Below are 16,529 nucleotides of genomic sequence, written 5' to 3'. Positions count from 1 at the left end.
ACTACATGGAACTTCTAGATTTCCTGGACCTCTCAAGCATTCAGGCAATCAATGGAGAGCTGGTAGGACTGACCCAGATGGTATGCAGTTTAATTCCCTGCTTCTCCATATGCAACAACCAGGCTAACACACATGCAAGTAACCCAAGCAAAGGTGTGTAACACAGAGAATTTACATGAACTTGTCATCATGCTTGCATATAATGAATTTTAACAGGTATGGAAATTACACACATGCTTTGTGCTTTTATCACCATGCTAAAAGTTGTCCTCCTAGGACTGAACAAAAACATCTACAGTGACACAGTGGACAGGAGTAGCTGGCTGAAAAACAGTCTGTTTAGAGCCTATAAAAAGCCTCCTCAGATCCAAAATACAGAGTGTGAAAAGAGGACCACCACTGTGGAAATCTCATCTCCAGAGCCCAGTGTGTCACAAAGCAATCACTCTGACTCACCTTCTGTGCCTTACTCACACGGTGGTACATTTTTTAGATAGAAAGTTACACCATGGGGGGATATGAAGGTACATCAAGACAGAGGTAGACAGCGTAGAGCACAACCTCTCTGTCACCTGTATCATCCCAGTGCAATTAGCAATCTTGTCCTCGTTAATTCACTAATTTGTGATTACGCCGTGCTCATCTATTTGTGTGAGGACACGCTACATAAACATCAATAGGATTAGGTTTCATTGATATTCATGAGCTAATGGGAGGCTGTATAAGTGTTATTTACACGACACTAAGCTGTCTGGCAGATAAGGTTTCTCAGGGCCATGGCAATCGGATTCACTTTCATGACCTGTGCAATCCTAGAGGGGAAAACAGCAAGCAATGCAGCTATTATTGGATAACTGAGTTTCCAGCTGCAAACATCATTTAAAAACATGATTGTTGTCCTCCCTGATAGAAAATGCTAAATGTGACAACCTCTATTCTTAGGTGGGGCTGTGAATATTGATCCCAGAACCTTAGCCAAAATGAGTTTGTGTGAAATAAATAACACGCCAGAAAAAGAAAAACATTTATAAAACTCTATTGATTTTTGTCTTTTATTTGGAAAGCATAACACGGGTGAAGGTGCACCAAGTCTTGCAAAAGTCTTAGCTTAAGATGACAAAGACTGAAGAAAAAAGTGCGCATGACCAACCTTGCTGCACCTATTGATCAGCTTTAGGAGGACAAACAAGGGCCCAAAAAAAAAAAAAAAAAAAAAAAAAAAAGCTAGAGTCTCAGATCTCGCAGTATCATTACGTCCAAGGCCTTGGGAAAAGCCTACAGGTCAATACTGGAGTAGCACAGGCGCTGTGGGGTAGGGCTGGTGACTGGAAATAATAAAGCAGACGTATTGTGTGTGAGCAGACGGGTCGATGTGACTCCCCCAAGACGCAATGCATTTTCACAGTGGGACAGGTTGTTGCACTGTGCAGAGTGGGCCTGGAGCAGAGGTCAACCTATTCACTTCATCAGCAGCAGAAACCAAAGAACAGTGGGAGAGATGGAGTGACCATGGTGAAAGAACATATTATCAGCATAGGGGACAGCTCACAGATCCGGGACAGCTTAGATTTTAGGCTTTTTTAGGCTTTAAACGCAGTTTACTATGCATGTGCAGAGCAGGAGACACACCTGAAAGAACTTGACCCATTGCAGAAACACATGAAATTTTAACATACTGTAAATACAATCCACACAAATTCATGCATTTCCACACACACACTCACTTACCTTCTCGTAATAACGCAGCTCGTAGTCCAGAATGATGCCATTGGGCTGTTCTGGTTGTGGCCATGACAGTGTGAAGCTGTTCATAGTAGAGCTGATCTGGTGCATGATGGGAACTATGGAGGGAGCTGCAGGGCACATAAAAAAAAAAAAAAACCCACACAAAATCAGTGCATTGCTAGAATAACTGGTAACGATTTCAGATATGTCTCACCCACTGTTTTTTGTGGGTTGTAAGTAAGTGCTTACTTTACTACCAGTCAATAAAACACTGCAGCCGTTCAGAGGTGTTATGACAGGTATGTGAGTCTCCTTTGCTAATGTGGACTATACAGTACAGGTAGCAGAAGCAACTAGTCTGAGAAGTTTTCTTTCACTGTCCAGCATTCACCCAGCTACCAGATGAGAGTTTGGATTAGATGTGTGGTACAGCTTGCCAGCCAGTTAATTTCAGCCATGGCATTCTTTACTTTAGGTTCAAAAGTAGAAGTGGTGCTATAGTGGGCGGATTGACTCTTAACTTTAGATTCAAAATAAGCATGTCAAGCCAGCCATAGGGAAACAACTTCATTATTTTCCTGATATTATCTAATTATAGTTACTACATTTTCCATACAAATAATTACAGAAATTATGCATTTTAAAAAGTGCAACATATCTCATCCCACAGAGGCACTTAAATCATGCATTATACAACCATGCTGTTTCAGAGATACACACTATAGCTGTCAGTACCCTGCACACAATCAAAGTTTAAACAGTTCAACTGCCACCCTCATCAGTACCCAGGTAGCCAGCTGAGTCGAGGCTGATTAGAGTCGCACTCAGCCATATTCCTGCACTGCAGGACCAAACATGAGTCTGCTTTGGCCAAAATATGGCTGCCAGATTTGGCTAAGATTTGAGGGTGTGGACTTGGGCTGAGTATCAGCTGCAGTTAGCGGGGCTACCTTCGCGCCAGAGTCGTCAGTCGCCACGAGTCTGGCACGAGTCCGGCAACCAGCCATGTTGGATTTAGTCTGGTGTTGGGCTGAGTAATTTTGGACACCTAGGCTGAATATGGGAGCACTGAGTGTGGCATCCAAGGGGTGGATTTTATGCAGTAGTTAACACATATCCAAAGCTTTCTAAATTCTTTTTTTTCCAGGACTGCCTGTTCACACAACCATCACACCAAATCTCACCAAGCAGAAAAATGCTAGAAGAGTGATATCATTCTTCTTGCTCATAAATGGCACTTGCTTCCCATTTTAAAATTTTAAACAAATGTCTATATATGACTATGCTAATGAAAATGATTTAATAATGACCATCATTGCATATAGCAGGAAAGAAAAAATTACAGGTGTACTGTAATTGCACAGTACAATAGAAATGTAGCGCTTAGACTAGCATGAAGTACTGTAGGTCATATTGAGTTACACTCATTCAGCAACTAGTCAGTTTGACATCGCTTTACAAATATTTGTTTAAATGAAATGAGCAAATACAACATGAACTGAAGAGTGTGTATCTGATTGGTTTATCTACGAGTAATTTGACAAGAATCTCATAAAACTGACTGTGTTGAAATTTGTGGTCTTATAGTAGGCAGCAAAATTTTTATGAAAATTTGTTTCACCTGATTCATTGTGACACCCCACTTGCTATATGCCACTGCTGATTTCAGTGTCAATGATGCCATGGTGAGTCACAACATTACTACATAGAGCAGGCAAGAAAAATATATATTCTCTATAGAAACTCAGCTCATAAAGAGGACATTCTCTAGTCAGTGCAAAACATAAAACAAGACTACATACGAACTATGTGCCATGCATTAAATGAAACCCTTTGGAATCAAATTGGTGTAGTATGGTGTGATTGTTTTGGCTCATCTGCACAGTCTGCTCCATCCTTCAGCCCCAGTGCACCTGAATGCACACACATGGGCTGTCAATTAACCCAGACACTTGGCAATTTCCTGCTCATTCCATCATTTTTGTCCTCCGTGCTGTCATCCCTCCATCATCCCTGCTCCTTTTCACTCTTCATGTGCCACTAAGAGACTGTGTTATTGGACAGGTGGAAGACATCATCTGCTATAAAACCGTATGCATGTGTGTGTGCACGTGTCTGTGTTTGGATTAATATATGCCTGTCTTTACTGCAGGCACTATGAAGGTCTTAGTCGGTATGCTTTACTCAGTCTTCATGTGCAGCATCCAATCAGCTGAATGCGTGTCTTTCTGGTCTTTCATCTATGTGAGCTATAGGTGTGAAATAAAATAAACTGGACTGAACTGAAATTGACCCTATTTCTTTTACCATGATAGCAGGTGTCAACAGCCATTGAAGAGTCCATCCACCTGTCTTTATGCTATCATACCTTGGCAGATTTTCTCAGCGTTGACATTCAACAAATCCTCAGCTACAGCCATTGCCGACCTGTACTGTCAAAAGTTTTTCAGTACCACAGACTTCTGTGGAAGAAAAAAAATACATTTTCCTGATGCTGATATTCACCTTTCTACATCTGTTTGTTGTGTTAATGTGTGTAATCTAGGAAAAGTCCTAAATGTCACAGACAGTGCTGGCTTGGCCAATGAGGACTGGGAGTTCAGGCCTTGCCTAAACCTGTCAGTTCAGACACAACAGCAGAAAAACTACGCTGTTTAAGTCAATGGGGTCCGTGCTAATCAAGATGGAGGTTCTGGAGCTATTTTAATCCTTTCACTGGTCGTGCTAAGCTAATCAGCTTCTCAGTATGAATGGACTTTCTGCCAGAGTTAGGACAGTTTTGGCTATAGTGTTTTTCTCTGTACTCTTCTTATTAGTTTGAGCCAGTTGAGGCTCAGTCTCATACTTTCATGCACTAAACAGGAGATGCTATAAACTTTAAATCTGGTTCTTGGTAATTTATGACTTAATGATACATAGGACTTGAGATTTAAGTAGATCCTTGGAATGAATACATCAATCTATGATACAGATAAAATTACAGTTAATTACAACAGAAATTTGTTTATAAAAAATGTCACAAAATATTAAATAAAAACACAAATTGCTTAGTTTCTATGTACATAGAAAACACTTTAATGGTATTTGTGAATATGCCACAAATCTACTATATAATCACAAACTCCTCCGAGGTGCTGGGATCAAATCTAAAGTTAGAAGATGAAACCAACCAAAATTTACTCATCAAACCAATTTGTGAACTCACAAGTAAGTTTGATTAAAAACTGATTCTGCGCCTGCTTGCACAAAGTTCAAATTCTCGGTGTCTGTATACAGTGCTGGAAAGGAATCTCCACCCCTACGACTGCAGGCATAAATACAGCCCCACACAAGCCCATGCTCTACATTTTGTGCCTAATAGCCTCTTGGCTCTTGGCCTGCTCGCTGCTGAGGCCTAGTCATCGCTCCACCTGGTCTCCGCTCACCATCTCTCTGAATAACTCCTCTATTCAAAAGGCAGCGAATGGTGCCCTCAGTCAGCTAAATGATGCTTTAAAAGTATCTGACTCCTTAGTGGTTACTTTATTGATTTTACTTCTCACCATATTTCACCATTGTAGAAGAACTCCATGGTCACAATTCTGTAAGGAGAAAATCCCCTGACCTTTTCATTACTTGTGATTTCTTGTAAATTAGGTTTAGTGGGAAAGAAGGCTTATTCCATGGTTTTGATTAGGGTAAGTATTTTTTGATTTGAGTGTCGGATAATTGCCTAAAATTAAAATGTAAACAAATAAATGGGCTCTGTTTATCCTGTCAGTGTGAATGGATTCTGTTCCGTCTGCCTCCCTTGGCTCTCAACTCCCACCCTTCCTTCCTCCCTCTTCTTCCCTCTCTCATGCCGTAGACAGAGAGTGTGAGGGCTAAGCTTCACCTTGTTGCACTTCAGCCTTTCTGCCTCTCAGGCTGGTTCACGCTCCACTGACCAGGGGCTAGGGCTGCCTGGGCTGCATTATCAATTACCGGCCACAGGCACACACTGTTCCTGCCAGACCCAGGGGAGAGGCACTCCACACAGAAAATCCTGCAGTGGAAAAAAAGGGGGGGGCTGAAGAGGCAGAGGTATTTCCACAGCCCCAGCAACCAGGTCCTGTTCGCAATTTAGTACTTTTTTTTTTTTTTTACCATGGAGAATTTTCTAAGCGTATTTTCAAGTGCTAAGTGTCTGATGTCTAAATGTGTGCAAGTGGGTTGAGACCTCTGAGTCATCAGCCACATCTCTGATATTTTTAGTGATTCAAATGGGTCTGGTGTTGTGCCGGCTGATGGCTCTTAACCCCAGAAACAACCAAGGCCATCAGAGCTTTGTAGCTGGGATTAAGGAGTGAGACTTCATTTTCTTTTGCCAGAGCAACTCCTACATCTCTGAGCTGCTCATGCAATGTTTTTCTGGGAGGGGATTTTAAGAACTTCTTGTCATTAATCAACAATTTAGTTTTGAATAATTGATGTGGTCTTTGGTCAGCATTATAGCTGCTCTTTGTGAATGCTACCAAAGGTTCTGAATCAAGTCAAAATAGCAACGATGGGATGGGCACGTAATTTACTACTGAATTTACTACTGACACAAATTCTCACTCCCTGTTTTAAAAAAAAAAAAAAGTTTTCTCACTGCCTTGTCCCACTGGACAGACACTGACAATGTTTTTGAGAGGAAAAAGAGGAGGGAGAGATAAAGAGCATGTGCACATGTATGTGTGTCTGTGTCCTAGTAGCCTATGTGTGAAGAGCCTGTCAGAGACAATGTGTCGTATCTGTATGAGGGTGAGGTTCAGCCCAATGAAGCACCGCTGTCCCCTCCAACCGCGTCCCTCCACTGTCACCCTGGGACGATGATGTTGACAGTGATTGGTGACTGTGTCCTGCACTCCCTCTCCCCTCCCTCCATCCCTCCCATCCCTTGCTCCTGTGCTCCACTTTTATCTGGCCCCACTTGCTGCCCCTGGCTTTTAATGCAGAGCTTGGCTCACCATTAATCAAAGTCAAAGCCTCCCAGTGTCTGGCTTAGACAGAGAGAGAGGGACAGAAAAGGAAAAGAGAGACACGGAGGGAGAGAGAGAAAAAGAAAGAGAGTATGAAAGAACATGATGAAAGAATGAAAAGCTTCTTTACCTTAGTGCGATTAATCTACTGTGGAATACAGATGAGTTGGAGCATCATTTTACATGTCTGGCACAGACCTGAGCCTCTGTTTTCATTACTGAACCTCCAACGTACAGTCACCATAACTCATATGGTGAAGGGTCAGCACATTAAATGTGCCGTTCCACATATTGAAATAGTATTCAAGTTATTTAGTGTTGCACTCCCATAAAGTTGGGGCACACAAGAGACAGATTAGAAAAAGAATGGTCAAAAACGATGCAGTGGAGAAATATCCTGACTTTTAGTTCAGTGTACGGGGTCAAGCTCCAAAAATGCTGGATTTCCCGTAATACCACTCAATAGTGTGTTTTTGTTACATCTTTCAAAGTCCATGGCCCTAGTTTGTAACTCTGGGTTTCTGTTAAAAAATTGGAACCCAAAATGACCCTGATGACATCACTAGGGTAATTTTCTCAGACTCTTCTCAGAGCCACAAGACATTATACACACAGGCTAAGAAATACACCAATGACTAGCAGACTTGATCTTGAGCTATAAATTCAGTGAAGTTCCACTTCAAAATTAAATACAAATTCTATTCATACTGTACGTGGCCCATACAAAGTAGCCAAAAAGTTTCCAGAGTTCCCCAAAGTGAGCATAAAAGTTTCAAGTCTCCAACTCTCTCCCTTGCCTGTCAGTGTGGTCTCTTTCTCATTGTCAGATTCCTGGGATAGACTGAGTGCAGGCGGCTGTCTCTTCCTCATGTCTGTGCTGTACGGCTTTCACATCTGAATCCCTAGCTGGAAGTTCCTGCTCTGCCTCAGTTACTCTCAGTGAACTGATTGGACATAAAGTTGCACTATAATTGGTCAGCTGATCCTACCACCAAAGTCCCATTCAACTCAAAAACACACAAGTGCATAAATACATAGGGCGCTTCCTTATAAAAGCCAAGTTTGTTCTTTCTCTGGCGGTTTGTGCTTTAAGATGCTGGCACACCATTGAACCATGGAGTCTCCTAATAGGGGCTCAGTGTTTTCCGATGAGGGGAGCAGCCTATAGTCATGTGCTGTGCCTCTGTCAAAGGCATAGGTTTAGCTACCACCCTCCCTATTAGCAAGGGCTCACAGGGCCAAGCCAGCCATGACTACATGGTAATGGGCCTCTCTCAAACATCATAAAGAGGGATAAGTTCAGCACCATGGATTTCTGTCAAGGAACCATGGTTGGAGTTATTTTCAAAATCACATTATACGTGGAGGATTCTGAATGTAGCTCAATGTGGGGAAAAAAAAGAAGACGTACATTGCTTGAGAATACTTTCACATAGCCACAAACACGGATAGAAACTAGCACTTATGTCTACTGTCACTTAAAACACTACATCATAATTGACAAAGGGGCTCAGTAGCATTCAAACCAACACTCTTACTTTTGCCTGCAGCTAGTACCTCACTGTCTGGGTCCAGGGACAGGATCCAATATTTATGAGAACAGGCATCAAATGAAATAAAAATGGCACCCAGAGAGAGCCCAAAGAGCCGTCTTAGACAATGAAACTCTTGGACACCCTAGCTCTGATAGGTAGAGGCAGCAGTGAGGGAGAAGAAACAAGGCAAAAAGCAAACCTCCAGAAAACAAATGGAAAGGCTCTGCAGGCTGTAAACTGAAAAGACATAATGAGCAGTGCCTTGGATACCCTCAACAGACATGTTTGCCTAACATCTCGTCTGATTTTAGAACCCCACAGAGCGCAGATCTCTTTAATTCATCTGGTTGTTTGGATTTGAGTCTAGTGCATTACATCTTAGTATCCTGAACGCAATCTACTCCATCGGACTTGCCCATAAAAGGCCAAGGACAGTGATGTTTGCATTTCTGTGGGAATAGTGCTCCAAACAGAGCAGCTAAGTGGAAGAGGATTGTTTGTAGATATACTTGGCATTCTGTGGTCTGAGGGATTGTTGGCACATAATCTAGGTCAAGAAGGCTGTGCCAGTAAGATCAGAAAACTGTTGCGCATCAGGCATTAGTTGAAAAACCAGTCAGAAGATTTATGGACTTTTTTTCTCATGCATTGTTCCCCAAACCACCCCTGCATAATCAGTCAGAGTAGAGAGAAGTTGTAAAATGTGTAAAGAAAGAATAAAAATATAAAAAAGAATTAAAAAAAAAAAAACAAAAAAAAACCCTCTTCACGTGAGGCAGTGGTGAATGTAGGTTAAGTGTCCAGGATGGATTACATAAGGAAAAATGGCTGCCGTGTCTGTTCACTGCCCACATGACTACCACATATATATATTTATCTTGGGTCTTGGGGTCATTTAGCATTTTAATAAATTCACTAGAAGCAGAGACTTCCTCTTACCCCCTAAATCAAACCATCCTATTTCACAAAGAGACATAAAATGGCAATTTTTCAATTGCTAACATAGATAAATATGACTAAATTCAGGCCAAGCATGAATGATAGCCTATGAGGGGGCATTATATAACCTTTGTGTGTCTGTATCTATATGTGTGTGTGCGTGTATCTCCTGGAGAGCACAGGCCGTGAATGAACTCCTAAATCACACTATTGATCAGTTCTTCCTCCCAGACACACGCTGGGATCGAGGGCAGTTAAACGGCCTCTTCGGTGATTCACACTAAATCCCTTCGACTCCCTCCTCACCTCCATTATTCCCTCCTCCTCGCCTCCTCCCTCTCATCCATGCTCTCCTTCTCCTCCATTCACCTTTGTCTTCTCACGGCCAATTTCCACCATAACGACTGCTGCCTCACTGTTTTCTTGGTGGTCTCTTGGTTTTCCTTAATCTCCCAACAGCCCACACTAAAGCTACATCAAGTTGAAAAGGCAAGGACTCCACTGAGACAGGCGCAAACTTTTTCTTTCCTCTGTAATCTGACTTAAAGGACCACTCCAATGATCTGCTCTCTCATAGGTTGATATTCTTGTAGTACTAGAGGGGTTGTCAACACTCTTCCTCTCATGGGAAGGCTTCATTTATCCCTGTAAATCCCATACCTGATGATGCTGTTTTGAGCCGAGAAGCAGCAAGTAATACTGATGTTGGTTTAACCCTTTTGTCATTCTTTTAACCAGACACAACTGTGAGACACAACTACAAGAACTTAAAAACTTAAACTTAGGCTTTTCTCTTGCCTTAAACTGCATCATCAGTTGTAGATTGTAGGGCACAGTGCTGTTGACAAGTGCTGTATGTAATGATTCTAATTAATATAATTAAGATAAGGTCAGATATTAGCGAAGTGGTTCTTTAAACAGAGATGTACTGCATGTGATTGACCCTTCATGCCCTCATTTTCATGACATGGTCAAAGTGACATCTGCAATTGCTTGCTGCTTCATTTGGCATGCATATAATGAGTGCATATTGCAATTTACTCTCATATTAAGCTGAGTTACATCCATGCATGTTATGTGCAAAAGGATGGGTGAAATGGAAAATAAATAAAGGGTATGTTAATTCATTATCATCTGCTAAGCAATGATATCACTCATCTCAAGCCATCACAGTACACAACAAAAATGGCTCACCTTGAAAGGCAGGGCCAAGAGGGATTTGGAGGAGAATGTGAGCAGTGCACCCTTTACTTTTAATTGTGCCACATTTTGGCTATAACATACGTAAAATACATACATTTGTGTGCACACTTCTCTGGCATGGTTTCTTCAGTACAACAGTGTCTAAATCTGTAGCTTTTCAGAGTCGTGTTTTGTGGATAACTAATTCCAATTTAGAACAGAACTGCAATCAAAGTATTTAATAGACAAATGTCAACTTTCACATCCTGGATATCTGTGCACCTGTGCATTCCTTGATGCGCATAAACATGGCCATGTCACATAAACAAAGAAATCTGTCTATTCTATTGCCAGTCTTGGCACTGGAATGGATAGGGCATTATGTGAAATTAGGGGTTGTGTATTGTTCGTCTGTTAAGTCCAAACAGTGCCAGTCTGTGCTTTTGTCTCCCAGTTGAGTGCTAAAGTTGTCATTCTGATGCTGAATCAATCAAATAAGTTTCTGTGGGTTTTGATTACACTGTTCCTTTAATGAATCAGAATCAGAATCAGCTGCTTTTAAAGTGAGTTGTTTATATATATGGGCATAAATACTATGGATACCAGCTGAAAAGGAGTGCTTATGTATTAATTAGGATTACAGTTGTTTCCTTCTTTTTCCACATTCACATTGCTTACCATTTGCAACAATGACAATACATTCACAGAGCATTTTATTAGGAACACCTGTACAGCTTCTTATTCGTGTAATTATCTAATCAGACAATCATGTGGAAGCAGTGTAATGCAAAAAAAATAAATAAATCATGCAGTTATAAGTCAGGAGATTCAGTTAATGTTCATATCAAACATCAGAATGAGGAGAAAATGTGATCTCAGTGACTTGGATTGTTTTCATGGACGACAGTCTCCAGAGTTTACTCAGAATGGTGCAAAAAACAGAAAAGATCCAGTGAGCAGCAGCTGTGCAGGTGAAACAAACTTTTTGATGACATAGGTGAGAGGAGGATGGCCAGACTGGTTGGTGCTGACAGAAAAGCTACAGTAAGTCAGGTAACCACTATTTTACAACTGTGGTGAGCAAATAAGCATCTCAGAATGCAGATGTCGAACCTTTAGGTGGATGGAGCAAAATACCACATACCCATCTTCTAATGGCCACTTCCAGCATGATAATGCACCAGGATACAAAGCAAAAGTCAGTAACCTCACTAGTCACCAGATCTGAATCCAACAGAACACCTTTGGGATGTGGTAGAATGGGAGATTAACAAGCATGAATGTGCAGCTGACAAATCAGAAGAAATTATATGATGCAATCATGGAGCAGAATCTCACGTGTAATCCATGCCACAAAGAATTGAGGATGTAATTACAGCAAAGGGAGGCCCTACACAGGTATGGTGTTCCTAACGAAGTGCTCAGTGAGTGTATATTAGTGTATTGGCTTGATGACCCAATTTCATGTATGATGACTAGCGCTGTACCGGGAATTTAAATGGTCCTCAGGGCTCAGTTTTTACAAAACACCAACAGCTCTCCTGTTGCTACTTCATTTACATGGAGCTTGCATTTTGTTACTCCACCTCTCCCAACCTTGCATAATGTGAGGACATAGGGCACAAAAATACCAAATGAATGGACAAGAGGATTTCAAGGTTGTATTTATTAGTGCAACAGTCTCAGTGAACCAACAAAAATAGAGCCTTTCATTCTAAAGAGTGTGTCTGCTTTAGATTTTGAAGTGAATTATTAACAATAATCACTTTTACTTCAGTGTCCTGCCAATGGAACCCCCCCACCCCGTTGAAACTAGCAACAGTGCAATTACCTGGCTATAAAGGGCCACATAGGGCTGGACATAGGCCTGGCAGATTACTGGCAGACACCTCATTACTGCAGCAGACTTCAACAATAGGCTTGGGCATTGCTTCTTCTACATCTATCTGTCAAGTGTGCTATTAGCCTGTCAAATGGGGACAGTCAGCACCATTAGGCCACCCTGATAATCAGACCTATTTACTCCCTCATTTTCCTCTCCTTCACTGTCACAGTCTCGCAGTCTGGACAAAAAAAAAAAAAGGCGCCTGCTTTCTCCTTCCTGCCCTGTCTTCCCTCCCACTCCTCTCCTGACTCATTCTCAGACAAAAGACAAGTTCAGTTGGTCATTACATTCCGAGTCGCTGTAATCAAATACGGTATGCCCTCCACCAACTGGGCCAAATTTAATTTCAAAATGCACTACTATACAAAAGGGAGCTGGATAAAGCAATATCTCTTCCAGCAGTCTTAGGTAAGTCCATTCTGCAAAGCAGTAATTCTGAATTCATTCAACAGTAGATATTTCACCACTGGATCAGAATACGTATTTGCCGACACAAGTGCTCACTGTATGTGGCAGAAAACACGACACAGAAAATCATAGTGCATGGCCAACAAAAGTTTCCAGGGACCAAAGGTTTCCTTATGGGAACCTTGCCAGTTAGAACTCAACCAACAATCTCTCGCTTTTCACCACACTGTAACTGTCTGTTATTAGGTCCCACAAGCTCGCACTGCGATTTTCACGGTCCGCCTCATCTGCAGAAACACAGAAAAATGAAGAGAGCCTCATTTAAATTTTTCACTTGGTCAATACTTGTCCCTCGATAGGTGCCTCTGTGTACAAGTCAAAGACCTACAAGAGCATGAAAAACGCTGTAAAAGGACCAGCAAAGACAATACCCTCGACCTGTCATTTCCATTGGCTGGGCTCAGATCCCATCACAGGCTCAGTTAGAGGATCAGGAAGAGCACACACACGCATGCACAAACATGCAGAGATGGACAGGGAGAAAGAAAGGAAAGAGACACACACACACACACACATGCAGAAAAATAACAGGATGAAGGTCATTTTCATTGGCTGGGCTCAGATCCATCACAGGCAAAGGCAGCAAATGCACATACACACACACACATGCACACAAACAGAAACACAGAGAGAGACAGACAAGGAGATAGAGGACAGAGAGAGTGTGTGGGAGTGAAGAATATTTCAACTTGGCCTGAAAACAGCAGCTGTCCATGTATCTATCTTGGGTTCGGTCTCCTCCAGTCTGACATTAAATTATTGAACAGAACCTGGATAGGAGTTATACAACACTTAAAGGTGAAACCTGTAGATCAACATGTCTATGTCTGGAAAACTTAGAATAGTGTAGGGCTTAGAACAGCGACAGTGATTTGTTTTTCACACCTAATATCAAATGCTTAATGTAAATCAAATATATGAAAGGCACAGAGTTAAATAAGATTAAATCTCCTGTTGTTTTTGTTAATCCACGGAGCAGGAGTGTGCCAGTGTATAAATCGGAAGATTTAAAGACTGGTTTTAACTGGGGTGTAGCCTTCCGTGAAGTGAGACGTACCAACGTGCGACGCAGCATTGATCTCAAAACAAAGTCTCATTAAACAAAGACCAAATTAAACAGCAAAGTGATGTGTCTGTGAAGCAACCAGCCCCCAACCTCCGGATGTGAACCTCAAAACAGAGGTTTCATAATTGACTTGTGTTGTTTGTAGCTGCATGATTGCCTTTACCAGTGTTAAAAAGCAAGAATTCCTGGAATGCCCACAGAGAAATGCAATCTGGGGACATTTCTATCATCAAATTCAATGTGTAAATAAACTACAAAGACAAGAGAGATGGTACAGTGAATTGCGCTTGTCCTGCCGCAAAATGTGTGCTGGTTCTGAGTCTGAAAGCCATTACTCAGATTCAGGCAAAGAGAACCCTAGAAAGAGAGCATGAATGTATATGTATAACTTTCACTGAACCAGCTGGCCCCATGCTTCAAGCTCTAAAGTCATTATTCATGGTGGAGCAATGTGAAATCTTAGTAACCCTGCAGTCAGCTATGCCGTGAAGTGAGACTCTGAAATGCACATTGCACAGAATGATGGACTTATGAGTTTAAGTGATACACATTTATGCAGTAATAGCAGGATTTGCCCTTTCAGACGTGTAAAATGAAATAAAATTAAGGCAGGAGTAAAACTATTGCTTACAGATGAAAGATTTGAAAAAAACATCAATAGCAGTATGGAAAGCAACATGATGATGATGATACTGTAAATGGATCTGCATTGAAATCATCATCACTCCCACCACATCATCATCACCATCATCATCACATCTAGACAAAGCAGCCACTTACCAGCTTGATTGGTGGTGATGTCTATGGAGACATGCTGGGCTGGATACGGGCTCTTATTACTAACTCCGTTGACAGCCTGGATCTCGAAACTGTAGAGGGTGTGAGCCCACAGGTTGCTGATGAACACTCTGGTCTCGGTCAGGCCCAGCTGTCGCGGGACGAAATCCACATTGTCGTCGCAGTGGGAGCAGGAGCGCCGGTCGGCCCGACACTTCTTGCACACTATGTTGTAGACGACGTCGTCCCGGCCGCCTGTCTCCCTGGGGGAATGCCACTCCAGGATCACAGAGGTTTCATTCACAATAGAGATCACATTCCTGGGGCTGGAGGGGACACCTGTAGATGAACGGAGAAACGATGTAAGCCAAAGGAAACCTGTCATGATCTTTGTAGCGCAAAATACTGCAAATACTCTTCTAGACATCTGCCTGCTGTTAGATCAATTTAATCAATTTAAAAACTGTAATAAATGTAAGTGTCTAAGAGCAACTTTTACTTTTTTCCTTCATCTTCAGCACAATTGGGATGCTAATTTATTCCATTCACACCCAGAGAGATCATACAGCGAAACGTTTGTGTCTATCAAACATTGGTTATTTAGCAAAATGCAGTGTTGCATGGAGTATTCTTATCCAAGTGGCTCTGGAGATTCACGGTCCCATTCACTCCCTCATAGCCCGCAGCTGGAGCAGAAACTCAAAGGCGACATTCAGAAAGAAATCAAGAAATAATAAAACTATTGTTTTGCTTGAGTGGTGGATAAATATTAGGGGGCAGAAAAGTGGCTCATTCAGCCTGCCGCAATAGCAGCGCAATTCTTTAAGAGTTAAAATCTGCTCAAATGGCAGTGCAGAGTTTTGCTTAACTGAGGCTCCGTGTCCCTCCGGCTGCTCAGATGCAGCTCTTTCTTCTCAGATACCACATACTGCCGATAAAGCAGAAGCTTGCCAAAGCCCTTAGTCAGTGCTGCTTAGGTTGAGTGAGGCTGCCCTGCAGAGCTGATCTGGTACCAATTTATCCTGCATAAAGCCTGACCTTTATCATTAAAAGAGAAGTTAAACTGACTCATTTCTAGATCCACGACGACTGTGAAACTAAAAATTAATTCAACTCCAGAGACCCTTTGCAGAACGCTAACATACTATACTTCCTTTCCTCTTCTCTCTTTTTACCCATGGGAAAAATATGACAACAAGAGGAATACATATAGATTTTAAAGCATAGTTTTGATGCAGCACTTGAGTTCCCCACTTCTGTGGGCATAGGGCAGATAGTTACTTCAGTCAACACAGACACAATTAATCATTGTTGCTGCAAAGCCATGTGGGATAGCCCTGGGGAGCTGGGACAAAGCGACAGAGAACACAAGGGTGAGGGAACGGCACTGTTACTACTGCGACCTCAACTCAGCACCTCAACAACGGAGAGGTCAGTGACAGGAAGGGCGTGACCTCCATAGTGTGATTATTATGGTCTGGCTGAGAAGACAGATAGTGCTCCAAATACATGGTCAAATGGTACATAATTTGGTCCTTGGATGCTACCAGATGTATTGTATGCGGATGTGTGTGTTGGTAGGAAAAGGCCTTACGAGGGAATTGGCAGCATTTTAGCTTTTTCCCTTGGGGACCACACAATAGGCACTTCATATGTTACTCACACTGCTTGTATCCTCTGTATCATTAATCACACACATGCACTTGCCCCCAAACTTGCATTGCTGTGAAAAGCAATGTACATCTGCTCATGTGGAAAATGCATGTGACACAAACACACATGCCTGAACTATCCGCTTCCATGTATCTGCATCTGCACTGTCTATATCAATGTATTCATGCAACGATGGGGGAAAAAAAAAATCCTGGTTGAGGTGTGAGCTAAGCATTGCACTGCTTCGTCCCAATTATGGCTAGGCTCCACATATGCAGGGACAGCACAAGAAATTAAATGTGACTGCCACTTAACCA

General features: G+C 42.0%; 1 protein-coding gene across 3 annotated transcripts in view; it reads right to left on the bottom strand.

The window, feature by feature from the left end:
- Positions 1-16,529, bottom strand: part of LOC108883520 (ephrin type-B receptor 1-B) — a 146,984-nt gene that overhangs the window by 36,915 nt on the left and 93,540 nt on the right. For all 3 annotated transcript variants that reach the window (XM_018676752.2, XM_018676751.2, XM_018676750.2), the window contains 2 exons: positions 14,563-14,898; positions 1,729-1,853 (listed from right to left, as the gene is read on the bottom strand). In XM_018676752.2, coding sequence (XP_018532268.1) covers positions 1,729-1,853; positions 14,563-14,898 — 461 coding nt within the window. The remainder of the gene's footprint in view (positions 1-1,728; positions 1,854-14,562; positions 14,899-16,529) is intronic.

This window comes from Lates calcarifer, linkage group LG4, assembly GCF_001640805.2.
Source record: "Lates calcarifer isolate ASB-BC8 linkage group LG4, TLL_Latcal_v3, whole genome shotgun sequence".
NCBI lineage: Eukaryota > Metazoa > Chordata > Actinopteri > Centropomidae > Lates > Lates calcarifer.
Note: the sequence above shows the minus strand (reverse complement) of the source record. Positions and strands in the feature narration are given on the sequence as shown.